At 37.5% G+C, this 14,207-nt stretch overlaps 1 protein-coding gene across 5 annotated transcripts in view; it reads left to right on the top strand.

Annotated features, from left to right (window-relative positions):
- Positions 1-14,207, top strand: part of GLIS3 (GLIS family zinc finger 3) — a 499,006-nt gene that overhangs the window by 384,272 nt on the left and 100,527 nt on the right. For all 5 annotated transcript variants that reach the window (XM_033237228.1, XM_033237227.1, XM_033237231.1 and 2 more), the window contains 2 exons: positions 1,690-1,851; positions 6,714-6,824. In XM_033237228.1, coding sequence (XP_033093119.1) covers positions 1,690-1,851; positions 6,714-6,824 — 273 coding nt within the window. The remainder of the gene's footprint in view (positions 1-1,689; positions 1,852-6,713; positions 6,825-14,207) is intronic.

Here is a 14,207-nt window from a genome sequence, read left to right as displayed (position 1 = left end):
TGAGTTGGGGCTTAATTTTTTAGCCCCTTTATTCTTAAATTTGAGAGTCACTTGAAAAGCTGCAGAAATGAGCCCCTTAACTCCTCTCTCCCTCTAGTGACGTTTCCTTTCACTCTGCTGAAAAAGTAGTTGGCTTCGTCAGCATTCATCTTCTGCTCAGGCTAAATTTATTTTTATGTGAAATAGAAATCAGGAAAACACCAAAATTATTTTAAGCAAAATATCAAAATTGAAATAAACCAACATATGTCTGTGAAACATGTATAACTCTCAATCAAAAATAAGTACAACTTTCATAAATTTCTTAAAATACTCCAGCATGCAAAATCTGGACAATTTAAATAGATGGAGTTATGACATGTTTAATTATTTTTTTTACTTAGTTCATCCTTTACTTAAAGATGAGAATTCAAATAACCAAAACCTGGCTGGCTCTAGATCATTCTGTTGTGAACAATGTCCTCTACCATCTATTATCGTAAGTAAGAGAGCCAAAGAGTTTTATAAAACTTCTTGCAGCAAGGTTAAGTTATACCTGCTAATTTTGAATGGGAACCATCTGGAACTTACCTTCCTTTCGTACACACCCTCACCCCACTGCATTTCTCTATAAGAAGTGAGGCTTCTTAATTGCTTTAAATGTATTATGCTTCATTCCAGTAGGTTTTCCATATTTCTCCGTTTCCCTTCCAGTGAGAACTCAAATGGGATTTAAACTGTCTAAGTAACATAAATATTCTGGGACTTAGCATCGAAGAGAGAGTTAAAAGATAAATCCCCATCTTACCTTTATGCTTCATTTATAGGCTTTCTCTAACACGTTTTCTTTATTAGGTTGTTACTTCAAGGATTGGAATCACTTTGACCCTATTAATAGTAGCTGATATTTTGCCCCCAGAAGACATTGAGTAAATATTACTGTCAATAAATACTATTGACAAACCAGTGACACATTTATTGAAATCTTAAGTCTTTTATCTTCTTTTCCTCATGAATTAGATAACAAAATGTCTAAAAGTAAAAAAAGATTAAAGTATTTATTTGGAAAATGATTTTGCACTATTTAGCTTCCTTTATAAAAGTGTGTTAAAAACTTGATCTCATTAGCCTTGTCATTACCATATATATTAACATGGTCACTCTTTTGAGGGTTGGAAAAACTTACAAATATAGTTAAGGAAATGTATGATCATATTGATCTAGTGCACGCATGTCTTTTTCATCCTGGACTCTCAGATCTTCAATTCTCCTTTTTCTCATATATCACTCTGAGTTTTTCTTATTAATTTATTAGTTGTCAGAAAGTTTCTTCTTTTCCAGTTCCTTCAATTTAGACCAATTTGGAAATGGAAAAGTGTGTTAATTTTTAATAAATCTTTAAGACACACATTACTGTATTTTTATTAACAGAGCCAGATGGCTCACAGTGAATTTTCTCTGACATAAGTAATCACAGAAATCAGTTTGGGACCCAAATCTGGTACAGAAAGTGGCATGTATATTCAGTGGAAAATGCAGTTCACATAAACATTTGGATATTTTTAGGAGCAATATTTATTAATGTTTGGATTTGATTTGATTTTATCATTTTCACCAAAGTACAAACTAAGGACATTTTCTTTTTCCTGTCCCCCAGACTCAAATATCCAGGGTTCTTCTCAACAACCAAAAATTGTTTTCTTTTTGCAGTTTGAAGGTTGCAAGAAGGCCTTTTCAAGGCTTGAAAATCTCAAGATCCACTTGCGGAGCCACACAGGCGAGAAGCCGTATTTGTGCCAGCATCCGGGTTGTCAGAAGGCCTTCAGTAACTCCAGCGACCGCGCCAAACACCAGCGGACGCATCTGGACACTGTAAGAATGGCAGGAGCTTTCCAGTTTCCAACCCAGAACCTGGTGTGAGGAAGTGCCTGCTTGATAGTGGGCTGGTGAAGTGTTTGCTTTATGGTCTGCAGGTTACAGGGACAATGCCAAGGGCAGCAGTGGAGCCTGGTAAAAGGCCAGATGGGGCCCTATTTGGCTGTTCCATTTTTCTGTAGTAGCAGGTTATTCTAAATATTAGAACCTCCTGGGACAAAAGGGTGACTTGGTCACCACTGTGTACAAAGCAAAAGCAGTTTAGGGGCTGTCATGTAGTGGATTTTAGTACAGAGAGTGATCAGTAGAGACGGCGTTAAAATCAGTATTCAGATACCAAGTTGGTAATGTATGCTATTGCTAGCAATATGAAGCAGTTTTTGTTTGTTTTTCTTTGTTTTTTTCTACCCTGGTTCTTTTCCTCTTGACATAAAACTTTGCGGCTGGAATGATTTTCAAGAGTGAATTTGGCCCTTTGCTTTAGAAACCACCTGGTATTTTCACCTTCAACTAATCTAAGAAGAAACAGCGAATCTTTCCCAAGAGTTCATGCTTTCTATCTGTTAACAGCCGCATATTCTTTGGCATCAACCCTATGAGAACAATTGATTTTCATTATTACACCCTTAACTCCCTTAATGCTACAACATTTTGCTCATTCCCAAATGCCTTTTCTATGATTCTTGTCTTTTATTTTCTCAATTATGTTGATAGCCCTCCTTTGCATTTCCCAGGTTTTGATGCCATTTTCCTTATACTAGACCAGGTAGACTCTATGTAATTTCACTTTGCTTAACAAAGCCATCAGGATAAGTGTATTATACACATCATAGATCTCTTATCCCACATTCTTGCATATAATGTATTCATGACAGTACTTTTTCGGTGTTAACATTCTGATGTCTATTATTAAACTACACTAGAGTTTGAATTTTGAAAAGATACTGTTATTTCTACACACCTTCTCATACATATTTAAGATCCTTCTGATGTTATAGTTGACATATTTATTAAATTTTATATTAGTCTCTATTAGTCATATTCATAGAAGTCATTTTAGCTATATGTCACATAACCTTTCTAAACAGAATTATCCCCGAATATGCATAAATGTGATGGTTTGCCTAGTAAATATCTCAAATAGAGTTAGAGCAGCATGGGTGTAGGATGGACCCAGTTTCTACTCTACCTGAATTCAGTGATTTTAGGGCCAATAAAATAGAATACTATGAATAAATGTGGTGAATAGTGGGATTTTTCTAAATAGAAAAAGAAAAACAAAGAATAAATTGTGTTAAAATGCCCTATTTTGTTGTGCCTAAGATGCTCTTGGTGGGATCAAACAAATTTTCCAATTTGTCATTAATCTTTATCATGGAAGAATGAACATTTATGAGACAAGACTGTCTTGAGAAATTGCTTCTACTCCACCTAGTTATCTGTAGTTAGAAAGAACTATTGTGAGGCTAAGTGTTATGGTTTTGCACTGGCCTCCTTTGCTTGGAGCTAATTTTAGCTAATCAAACTAAGAGCATTTTCAGAAATCATTTTGGAATAAAAATGTATATATATTTTTAAAAAATTGAGGAAAACTACCTAATACAGTGATTTCCCGATTTTTGTTAATGCAATAGCTTTTAAAACTCAGCTATTTTTGTTTTTTGGAAAAATTATTTCTCTATTAAATATTTTTAAAGCATCATTTTTTCCTTTAAGCTCCAAACTAGCTCCTGTTTAAACTTTTACTACATTTAACAAATTAGTAAGCTCTTTTAAAATCCTATAGAAACCACACACTTGATTTTAAAAACAAACTGTACTTGCTTGAAGAATTTATTATTTAAATTTAGGTCCTTGTTCCCTTTCATTAAGCACTCCTTATGCTAATATTGTCAGAATTTTGGATAAAGTATCTTTCTTCAACTAAGTGGATTCCTTATTTGTAGAAAAAATGGTTTTCCCATAAAGATTACTGAGTTCCTAATTCTAACCCTTAATAGTTATATTAATTAATTTCTTTATTAGCATCTTAATATCTAGACAGGGAAAGTAATTGTACAGTACAGGTGGAAAATAACAAAATATATAGTTGGATGAAGTGTAGCATGCTAGTTAAAGCTTAGATAACCTGAGATAAAATGACAGGTGCAGCAGTACCACTTAGATCAGTCCCTGACATTGCTATTTTGGCATACCAGTCCCTCCCTGGTGGCTGACAACAAGAGAAGAAAGTGAAAGTCAGCTGAGAGGAACAGTGAGTGTGTAGTCAAGCTTTCTCCAAGAACATCTCAAAATCAAATAGAAAACCGGGCACAGTGGCTCACGTCTATAATCTCAGCATTTTGGAAGGCCGACGTGGGTGGATCACCTGAGGTCAGGAGTTCAAGACCAGCCTGGCCAACATGGCGAAACCCCATCTCTACTAAAAACACAAAATTAGCTAGGCATAGTGGTGCATACCTGTAATCCCAGCTACCTGGGAGGCTGAGGCAGGAGTATCTCTTGAACCCGGGAGGCGGAGGTTGCGGTGAGCCGAGATCGTGCCATTGCACTCCAGCCTAGACAGCAGAGTGATACTTTGTCTCAAAAAAAAAAATCAAATAGAAAATGACATTACCAACCTAAATTGTAGTGATCATGGTAATAATAATGGCATCAGTGTATATAATTTGTTAATAGTCATCATGTCTTTTGTACATGTAACATCTCCTCTAATGCTCAAAGCATAAGCTTTTACAATGGGATTGCCAGTAAAGATCTTAGCTAGTTGCGCTCCTGAAGCCAGGGCAGGGTGGGGAAGGCTAGTGCAAGAAGGCTATGCGAATTCAGAAAAGATTCCCAAGTTAAAGAAAATCTTTGCTTACTCAGTAGAAACTAACTGGCAAGTGACTTTAGCCAATAATCTCACTGTTTTGTAGAAACCATGAGATATCGAGAACCTGGTTTATCCATTGTTCAATTTTAGATCCCTAATCTGAAACCCAGTGCCGAGCACATCCCAGAAGCATACTTTTGAGTGATTCAACCAACCAGACAGTCAGTCAGTCAGTCAGTCTATGAACACAGCAGATATCAAACATAGAATTCAAGTTTGGTATGTCAAATTAAATTATATATTCATGATTTAACCTTGTTCTTGGAATCAAAAATGACACACAAAAAAGGAGTGAACCATAAATATGGCTTCTAGCAGGTCAAATAATGTAATCCACTTATTTGTTGGCTCACAGAATGACACACATGCACATAAAAACAGAAGCAACAATAAAATCAGATTAGTCAGATGATGATGATGATGATGATTTTACTATAACAGGTTTCTAGAGCAAGAATCCCGAGACAGGGTTTCAGGTCTGTTCCTTACATTTCACATCATACAAGCACAGCTCTAATACCTTACTTGATGAGACTCTAAGCAGATCAGTTACTATTAATATATGTTATAAACACAGTTAATCCTGTGATTTTTAAATTTTTCATTTCTTGAAAAAGCAGAAGATTTTGATTTATCTCACAACTGAAGAGTCATAGCCACAAACCTTTGATAAGTTTAAGGGTCATAACAGTAGGAGTAAGTGCTGAAATGTGAATGGGTGTGAGCTCCTGTTATTCATTCATTTCTATTATGTACCGAGCACGAGGGGTACAAAAATTTAAAAATGCCAGGCATGGTGGTGCACACCTTTAATCCCTGCTACTCAGGAGGCTGAGGCAGGGGAATCACTTGAACCCAGGAGGCAGAGGTTGCAGTGAGCCGAGATTTCATCACTGTACTCCAGCCTGAGCGACAAGAACAAAACAACATCAAAAAAAAAAAAAAAAAAAAAGAGCCTAGACTCAGCCTTAAGCACCATACCTCACATCTCCCAGGAGCATGGGGGAATTGAAATAGCCAAAATGTGTGTTCTTTTTTTTTTTTTTTTTTTTTTTTGAGACGGAGTCTCGCTCTGTCGCCCGGGCTGGAGTGCAGTGGTCGGATCTCAGCTCACTGCAAGCTCCGCCTCCTGGGTTTACGCCATTCTCCTGCCTCAGCCTCCCGAGTAGCTGGGACTACAGGCGCCCGCCACCTCGCCCAGCTCGTTTTTTTGTATTTTTTTTAGTAGAGACGGGGTTTCACTCTTAGCCAGGATGGTCTCGATCTCCTGACCTCGTGATCCGCCCATCTCGGCCTCCCAAAGTGCTGGGATTACAGGCTTGAGCCACCGCGCCCGGCCGAAAATGTGTGTTCTGATTGCACTCAGCCAAGAGCTTATTCACTTAAGTCAGGCTCAACACTAGGACACCTCTGCAACTAATAATATTAATGCTTCTCTGGATGATTTTTCACGTGTCTGTTTGAAACCTACTGTCTCTTACTCACTTTACACTAATTTTCTCTTCTTAATTCTCTCCCTTTCTCTTCTGAATCAGGTTTCTTCTGAAAAATACCCAGTTTTTTTCTGGACTTTACTACAGCTTCTTTACCTGAACCCTTAAAGAATATGTGTTTACTAGTTTCTGACAGTACCAAAGATTATTCTCAGGGAAACATAACTGTAAGTATGACTAGAGATGCTTACTAATAATTTCCACATTAAAAAGTGCCACAAGCGGTTTTGTGGTTAGAGTGTACACTAAAGCAATCTCTTAGAAATCATCAAGGATAGGGCATCTCTTTGTTTCTTGAAAGTTTACCCTTATCTTAACCATCATGCAAAGTTACTAGACTTTGTAATTAAAATGCATGAGTATTAGCTAGCATTTCACATCAGTGAATTGGTAACAGCTCATGCTCTGAAGTCAATAGTCTTTGAGTGAAACATACCCCAGTTACCTTTATGATTTAACCACAGCTGTTTCTTTCTTTCTTTCTCATTTAGAAACCTTATGCTTGTCAAATTCCAGGATGTACCAAACGCTACACAGACCCAAGTTCCCTAAGAAAGCATGTGAAGGCACATTCTTCCAAAGATCAACAAGCAAGGAAAAAGGTAATTTTAAAAGAGAATCTTCTAGTCGGGAAAAGCATGTTCAAAGCACTTGAAATTCTTATACTTCTCATGGTGTAACCTGCTTTAGACCATTTGAGGAGGTAAGTCTCCCATGAAGTAACAGCGAGGCTACGGTTTGCATAGCTGATATAGCTATGCGAATTTCTGGGGAAGGCTTGTATAATAGGAATCAGAGAAAAGTAAGGAAGGTCCCTTAAACTGGAAAGCAACAAAAAGCTTTTGTGGAAGTTAAGTTCAGATAGCTAAAGATAATTGAATTGGGAAAAACAACACCACAGAAATCCTTCTGGAAATAAGTACTTTTTTTTTGGCTAATAAAATATCAATTAGCCAAAATCGTGAAGCTCTAATGAAGAAGGTAAGTAAGTCTCTAGGACAAATAGAGAGCATTCTTTACGCTTAGAAAAAAAGCAGATTTCTGAATTTGTATGAAAATCTGAAAAAGGAATTGAACTTAAAATCACTTTGACATTAATGAGGGGTTAATGCATTTTCAAAGTTCATAAAAATCATAATATCTCAGATTTGGAAGAAATGTTAGAGACCAACCAGCCAGTCCACCTGGCTTGCTCTCCTAACTCCATAAGATATCTAGCAAGTGGTTGACTGCACCGTGCTTCAACCCTTCCAGAGACAGAGAGCTTACTACCTTTCAAGGCATTTCCTAATAACTAAGTTTTTACATTTTTGGATCAATGAGTATCTTCTATTCATGGCAGAAAACATGTTGAGCTGACCTTGGCTTTTTGAGTGTTTCATTGGTATTGAGATGGGTTCTTGATTCATTTAAAGGCCCTTTATAACAAATTTAAGGGCAGTTTAAGACTCAACATATTTCAAGTGATTGAACCCCATGGCAAGGGTTTTCAGGTCACCATGGCTTCTACTGAGAAATTTTGCATTCTTTCATGGTTTATAGGGATTTAACACTTTTATGTTGGGAAATGCTCTGTAGTCTTCTTGTTACTTGAGATTTTTTTTTTCTTCCTTGAGAAGTGTTAGCACAGTGCCAGCCAAGGGTGCATATATGGGAAGAATTTGACCTTTTCCTTGTGAGTTAGAAAAATGCTCAGTCAGGGGGTTTGACAGATAGTCTTAATTGCATACAAACCCACTCTTGTAAGTTAATTGTTAAAATCATTTTCCCCTAGAAATATAGTTAAATTTCTTTAATTGGAATCCCAGTAAATTGATATCTGTGATCATTAGACAGACACTGGATTTGCTCTTGTGTTTCAGAAAAGCAAAGGAACTGCTAAGTTAATTAATAATGTAAATAAAGTGAGAAAGCATGTGCTTAATCTTCTTAAAATAACACATCCTTTTTGCATGGTATTAACTACTTTCAGCAGGACCACTGTCTGTTGTTTTGTTATCATCTATATATACCTTATAAATTTGAATTAGTAAAAAAAAAAAAAAACACCTTCTAGATGAGGGGGTTTTCTTCCCCCTGAATCTGATCATTTTCTGCCTCCAAGTTGTCCAAATGTGTAAGGTTTTATTGTAATAGTGAATCTGTCATTAACATCGGTGAGTACCCTTGTAGAGATTAACAATTGTCATGGACATGAAAGAGTATCAGTCCCCTATCTAGAAAAATAAGCAACACTGTAATGTTGAAGTTAAGAAGGTAACCTAGGTTGACAGATTTGGAAATGTAATGGGATATTTTCAGGAATTATTAATGGTTTCTCCTGTTCAAACTTGATTTGTTTCAGCCTCTGTATAAAGAAAGAGTAGTTTCGATTGTGTGAGAGATTATTGAAGCACTAACTGAAAAAAGAAAACCAGATCTTGAGACTACAAAATATTATTTTACTGACAATTTGCAGACACCATTTAACAAGCAATCTAAATAAACAAGGGTGCACTTTCAAGGAGCAGTATTGTAATCTCATGTCAAATATTGCAGTGTTATCTTAATTTTGTCTTATGTAAAAGAAGACCCTGTCTCTCAAATGGCTTAGCTTTTGATGTTCACTGTTTTCTGCAAGTGGTTGAATTGGATTTCATTGACTTGTTGACTTGCATTGCGCAGCCCCTAGTGATAAGTTTGCAGTGTTTACTTTCCGATTTTAGCCTGTCTTTTTGTCCAAAGATTTTAAAAATTCTTTATGAATCCATGATGGATTAATTTGTGGAAATTAAAATGATGAAAGTTGCTCCATCCAACAAAAAAAGGAAATGTCACTCCCGGGAGAAGCAGTTGCTAATAAACCAGAAACTAGTCAATACATATTTCCAAATCTTGTGCTGATATACCAGTGTGTAATATTTACATAGTACAATGTTGTTACTAGACCTTGGAGAGATTCTAATTGCTCACTCGCATCAGGACTTGGTATTTGAAATATTTCCTGGCAGCAATAAAAAAAAAAGAAACAATAAACCTTTTAAGGCAGAATTAAGATTATTTACGACTTTAATTAAAAATTGAAAACTGGCATCATTTCAAAAAAGCCTTTACAAAAATGCGAATTAATCAAAAACAACCATAAAAATCCCAAGGTGATAAAGGCACAGTGGAGTAATGGTCCTAGTCCTAGGGAATTGTTTTGTTGAAAAGAATAAAACCCTTTTCTGTCACACTCTGTTAGTCATGGACTTATTTAATATACCCTGCTTGCCTGCCTGCCTCTAATCCTCTTTGTAACCTCCCCCTAGACACTAAATGACATTATTTTGGTCTTAACGTTGCCAGTTTTATGAGTCCTACTGTGGCATCAGGGCCAGTGACAAGACACCCATAGCCATAGATAAATGCATGTGAGGAGAGGCAGGGATCTCATAAGTGATGCCCTGACTGTGGGCATGTGGCCCTTTCCCACACCTGTCGGATGCTACTGAAAACCCGAAAAACCTGAAATCCCAACTAAACATTATTCAAGCTGTGAAGAGAAGGAAAAAGAAGAAGAAGAAAAAAACTCTTCTGCAAAGGAATGGGGATAATTTGGTTCATTGCATGCAGAAGAGTAACTTTTCTCTTTGCATAATTCGTGCACACCCACACATCCCATCAGCCGATGTACAGACTTCTTTCATGGAATGTGCTTTGCAGATCTCGAGTCCATTAAATCAAGGGTTACACAGAAAAATGGGTAGCAAAATACTCAAGTCACCAACTATGGTCTCCACAGAGAATAGAAGAAGTTAGCCTATAGAGCAAAAGGCAGAATCTGTCCTTCAATTCTGTCTGATAATGAGTAAGTGAAATAAGAGAAAACTAAGGCAATAAGCCACTTGAAATTTTCCTCAAGGCTATGAGCTTTATCAGAATGTTTTATTTTCACCTTGGAAGTGCCATAAGCAGGAGCGTTTCCTTTAACTCTAGCCTGATATTGAAATGGACTTTTTAAAAGTGCATGCAAAGAATGCCTGACCAGAAGTTAGAGGTTACATGAATCTTTCATCCATTTCACATTTCCACAAAGATTCAAACTTTATTTGTGATTTGTTAAATGTTTGTTAAACATTGACCTATGATCTGCTGTGGTTGATGGCTTTCACTTTTGTGACCTCAAAACAAGCTGTTATAAACCAAGCATTTGAAATGGGTGCAAATGCAACACACATTTATATTTCCTACATAGAGAACAGCTCTGTATTGCTTTCTGGCAAAATTAGGGCAGTCTATTTACTGTAACTCTTCATAGAGAACTGGTAACTTTTGGGAATCGGTTCAGAGCCACCACCACCTCTCCCCGCTATATACTCAATACCAGAAAATTTTCATTAAGTACCACATAAGCTCACCTTGCTTTGTACAGTTCTTTGAATCTTTAAGAGCTATGTGAAAATATATATTTTCCTTTAAATTGAAGCATATATTAAGTGGACTAATAAGGCTCACTTTTTCTGTCAGTTGCTTTCAGTCATGGTCTAGACGGCAGATGGTTTATGCACAAGTAGGATACATGATCAGGGACCGCCCCAGATTTTGCAATCCCTTTTCATTTTTTTCCTTTCTTGTTTCTGCTCAGGAATAAATTAAAAATCAGTTATACTATTAATAGAATATTAGTAATAGGCACATATCACAGACATATCATCTCAAGATGAACTAGTCCACCTCTTCCTCTCACATTTTAGAAACTATATTGGAATGCAGGTGAGGGAGAGTGATGCTGTTATAGGGATGACATTCAAATAGCACTGATTTTTTAAAAGCGAGTCACAAACTTCTGTACTTTAATCATTGTTGATGATGCATTACTTACCTCACACCTCAAAATGATGGTGAGATATACCTGAATATCCTGATGCTCTCATTTGAAAGTAACTTACTTCAGTAAAGACTCTGGGAGATGCTTTTGTAAAACAAGTGCTTTTGGTTAGAAATTTTTATGCTAATTAATAATTAAACTCAAATAAAAAATAAGCCATCTTAAATTTAACACTGTGCCAATAGCATTGATTTGAAGTTGAAACCAGTTGCTTAGAGGCTTCCCTTTTAAGTAGACCCAATATGATGCCAGCTATGCTTTCCAGAGCATTTTGATGCTGCATGGTGATGGGAGCTATTTAAAAAGAGGTAAGAATCCATAATTTGCAGAAATTGGGAGAGGTTGTCAATGAAAGTGACCACTTAGTGAGAATAAGCTTCTCTTCCTTTCTTGAGTGATCAGAGAAGCTGTCTTTGGCCTTTCAGTAAGTATAGAAAAATATCAAAAGATGTCTACCACCATCTCTGGGGTAATGGTCCAGGATCTTATTTCGTGCTTAAAGCTGTTTCCCAAGGTGTGCGCTTTAGAATACATTCCACAGAATGTTATTAGATATTTCTTTTAAAAAGACTTTTTGGTCATATAAGTTTAGGACACACGAAGCTAAGTACTATTCAATGGTTTCTTTCTTGCAAGAGTTCTCAGAGCCTTGGATATATGAGTATTCCAGAAGGAAGATAGTGTTAGGCGTTGCTCAAAATTACTTGGCCAACTAAACCATCTTTGTTTTTCTGTAGGATCTCAACAAACTACTCTTCTACTAAATTATTTGCAAAGTACAATCTCAAAGAATTCCATTTATTCTACTCAACAGATATTTATTGAGTACTTATTGCATGTCAGGCACTAGGTTAGATCCAGAGATAGAAATGTGCATTACACAAACATGTTCTGTGCCCTCATAGATTTACATTCTCTTGATGAAAGTCCAACAACAGTAAAAAAAAAAAAAAAAAAAAAAAAAAACGGAAAATTAGCAACATAAATACAGACAGGGAAACAAGGGTACTGATATGGATATTAACAGAGGGTGGCCTATTGAGGTGAGATGGGCGGGAAAGGCCTCTCTGAGGAGCTGAGCATATTTTTAGTGGGAACACATTCAAATGACGAATTTAGAAATGAGGCCAGTCCCTCAGTGGCTCACGCCTGTAATCCCAGCACTTTGGGAGGTCAAGGTGGGTGGATCACTTGAGGCCAGGAGCTCAAGACCAGCCTGGCCAACATGATGAATCCCCTTTTCTACTAAAAATACAAAAAAATTAGCCAGGCATGGTGACGTGCACCTGTAATCCCAGCTACTTGGAAGGCTGAGGCAGGAGAAATCCTTGAACCTGGGAGGCAGAGGTTACAGTGACCTGAACCGTAGTCATGCCACTGCATTCCAGCCTTTGTGACAGAGTGAGAAAAAAAAAAAGAAAGAGAGAGAGAGAGAGAGAGAAAGGGAGGAAGGGAGGAAAGGAAGAAATAAATGAAAAAAATATAGATTGGCTGCAAATTTTTAAAAAGCATTGCGGGCCGGGCGCGGTGGCTCATGCCTATAATCCCAGCCCTTTGGGAGACTGAGGCGGGCGGATCACGAGGTCGGGAGATCGAGACCATCCTGGCTTACATGGTGACACCCTGTCTCTACTAAAAATAAAAAAAACTAGCCAGGCATGGTGGCAAGTGCCTGTAGTCCTAGCTACTCAGGAGTCTGAGGCAGGAGAATGGCATGAACCCGGGAGGCAGAGCTTGCAGTGAGCAGAGATCGTGCCACTGCACTCCAGCCTGGGCTACAGAGCGAGACTCCGTCTCAAAAAAAAAAAAAAAGAACCTGATACTACTAACACTACAGCAATAGATGTTAGGATCATCTTAATTTGTTTTAATTGCACCTTTCTGCAGCCTGTCCTTCTTAAATGAGATGGCACTCAATTGAGGGACTGCATGCTAGACAGTGAAAAGCATAGCTTAGTGCTCCCACCTAAGAAAATGACTCAGATGGTCAGCATTTGTGATTCTCTGAGTACACTCTGTCCTCACTTAATGGCCTCGATAGGTTCTTGGAAACTGCAACTCTAAGCGACATGATGTGTAGCAAAACCAATTTTACCAAAAGCTAATTGATAAAACAAGAATTAAGTTCCTAGGGCATATTTCTGGTCAGAAAAACATCATCAAACTTCCAAATAAAGATCTCAAACACTTAACATTAAACATTGAAGTGAATGTGAGCTTATGTACATTTAAGAAAGATTATTAAAAGCAAATACAAAAATTATTTTCCCAATTGTTTAAGTTCAAGGTTGAGGGTGGCTGGATCCTACCCCAACAGCTTAAGGCCTGGAGAGGATTCCATCTTATCACAGTGCGCGCACACGCACACACACGGACCATGTAGACACACCCTTTCACCTAATGGTAACATCTTTGGTACATGGGAGGAAACCAGAGTACCTGGAGAAAACCCATACAGACATGGGGAGAATACTTCACACAGACAGTGGCTCCAGTCAGGAATCAATTTTTTTTCTCATCAGCACTATAAAGACACCACATTATTCCAGGATCTGCTGTACTCAGTACAGGCGAGGCCCCATGCCAGCTCTGAGGATTTAGAAACAAGACCTGGCCCTGCCCTCCTGAGGATTACATTCTACCAAGAGACACCAGTAGATGCCTGCTTTCAGTACAGTGGGGGAAATGCTATGATAAAGTCACACAGAGAGAGCTTCTGGAACATGGTACTTGGGAGTTCCTTCGCAAGCGATAGAGATTGTTAAGGAGTAGTCTTGTATTTACTGTCCAAAAGCAATAAGGAGATCAATATTATTCTTTATTACATTACAATATTTTATCAAATATAACAAAGTAGTTTTATTTCTCTTCCCCCTGAAAATTGGTAATTGGGACCAAAAATAGGTTTTTGGAGCACAGTTCTGGCCAACTATGTAAGGAATGAGGACCCTCTGACAGGTGTTTTAATGAGCTATTCAGGCTGTACAGTGCCTAGCACAGCTACCTTATGGAAAGAGTTCCTAGATAATTGTTTTTCTGATTGACTGACTGACAGAAGCCTTCTAAGCTTCTTATTCCCTGTCTCTTATTAAATTTTGTGCATTCTTGATGAAAATCACTTTGGAATAAAAGCATT

Source organism: Trachypithecus francoisi, unplaced genomic scaffold, assembly GCF_009764315.1.
Source record: "Trachypithecus francoisi isolate TF-2019V2 unplaced genomic scaffold, Tfra_2.0 Lachesis_group16, whole genome shotgun sequence".
Classification (NCBI taxonomy): Eukaryota; Metazoa; Chordata; class Mammalia; order Primates; family Cercopithecidae; genus Trachypithecus; species Trachypithecus francoisi.
The sequence above is the reverse complement of the archived record's forward strand: the minus strand, read 5'-3'. Positions and strand labels throughout refer to the sequence as shown.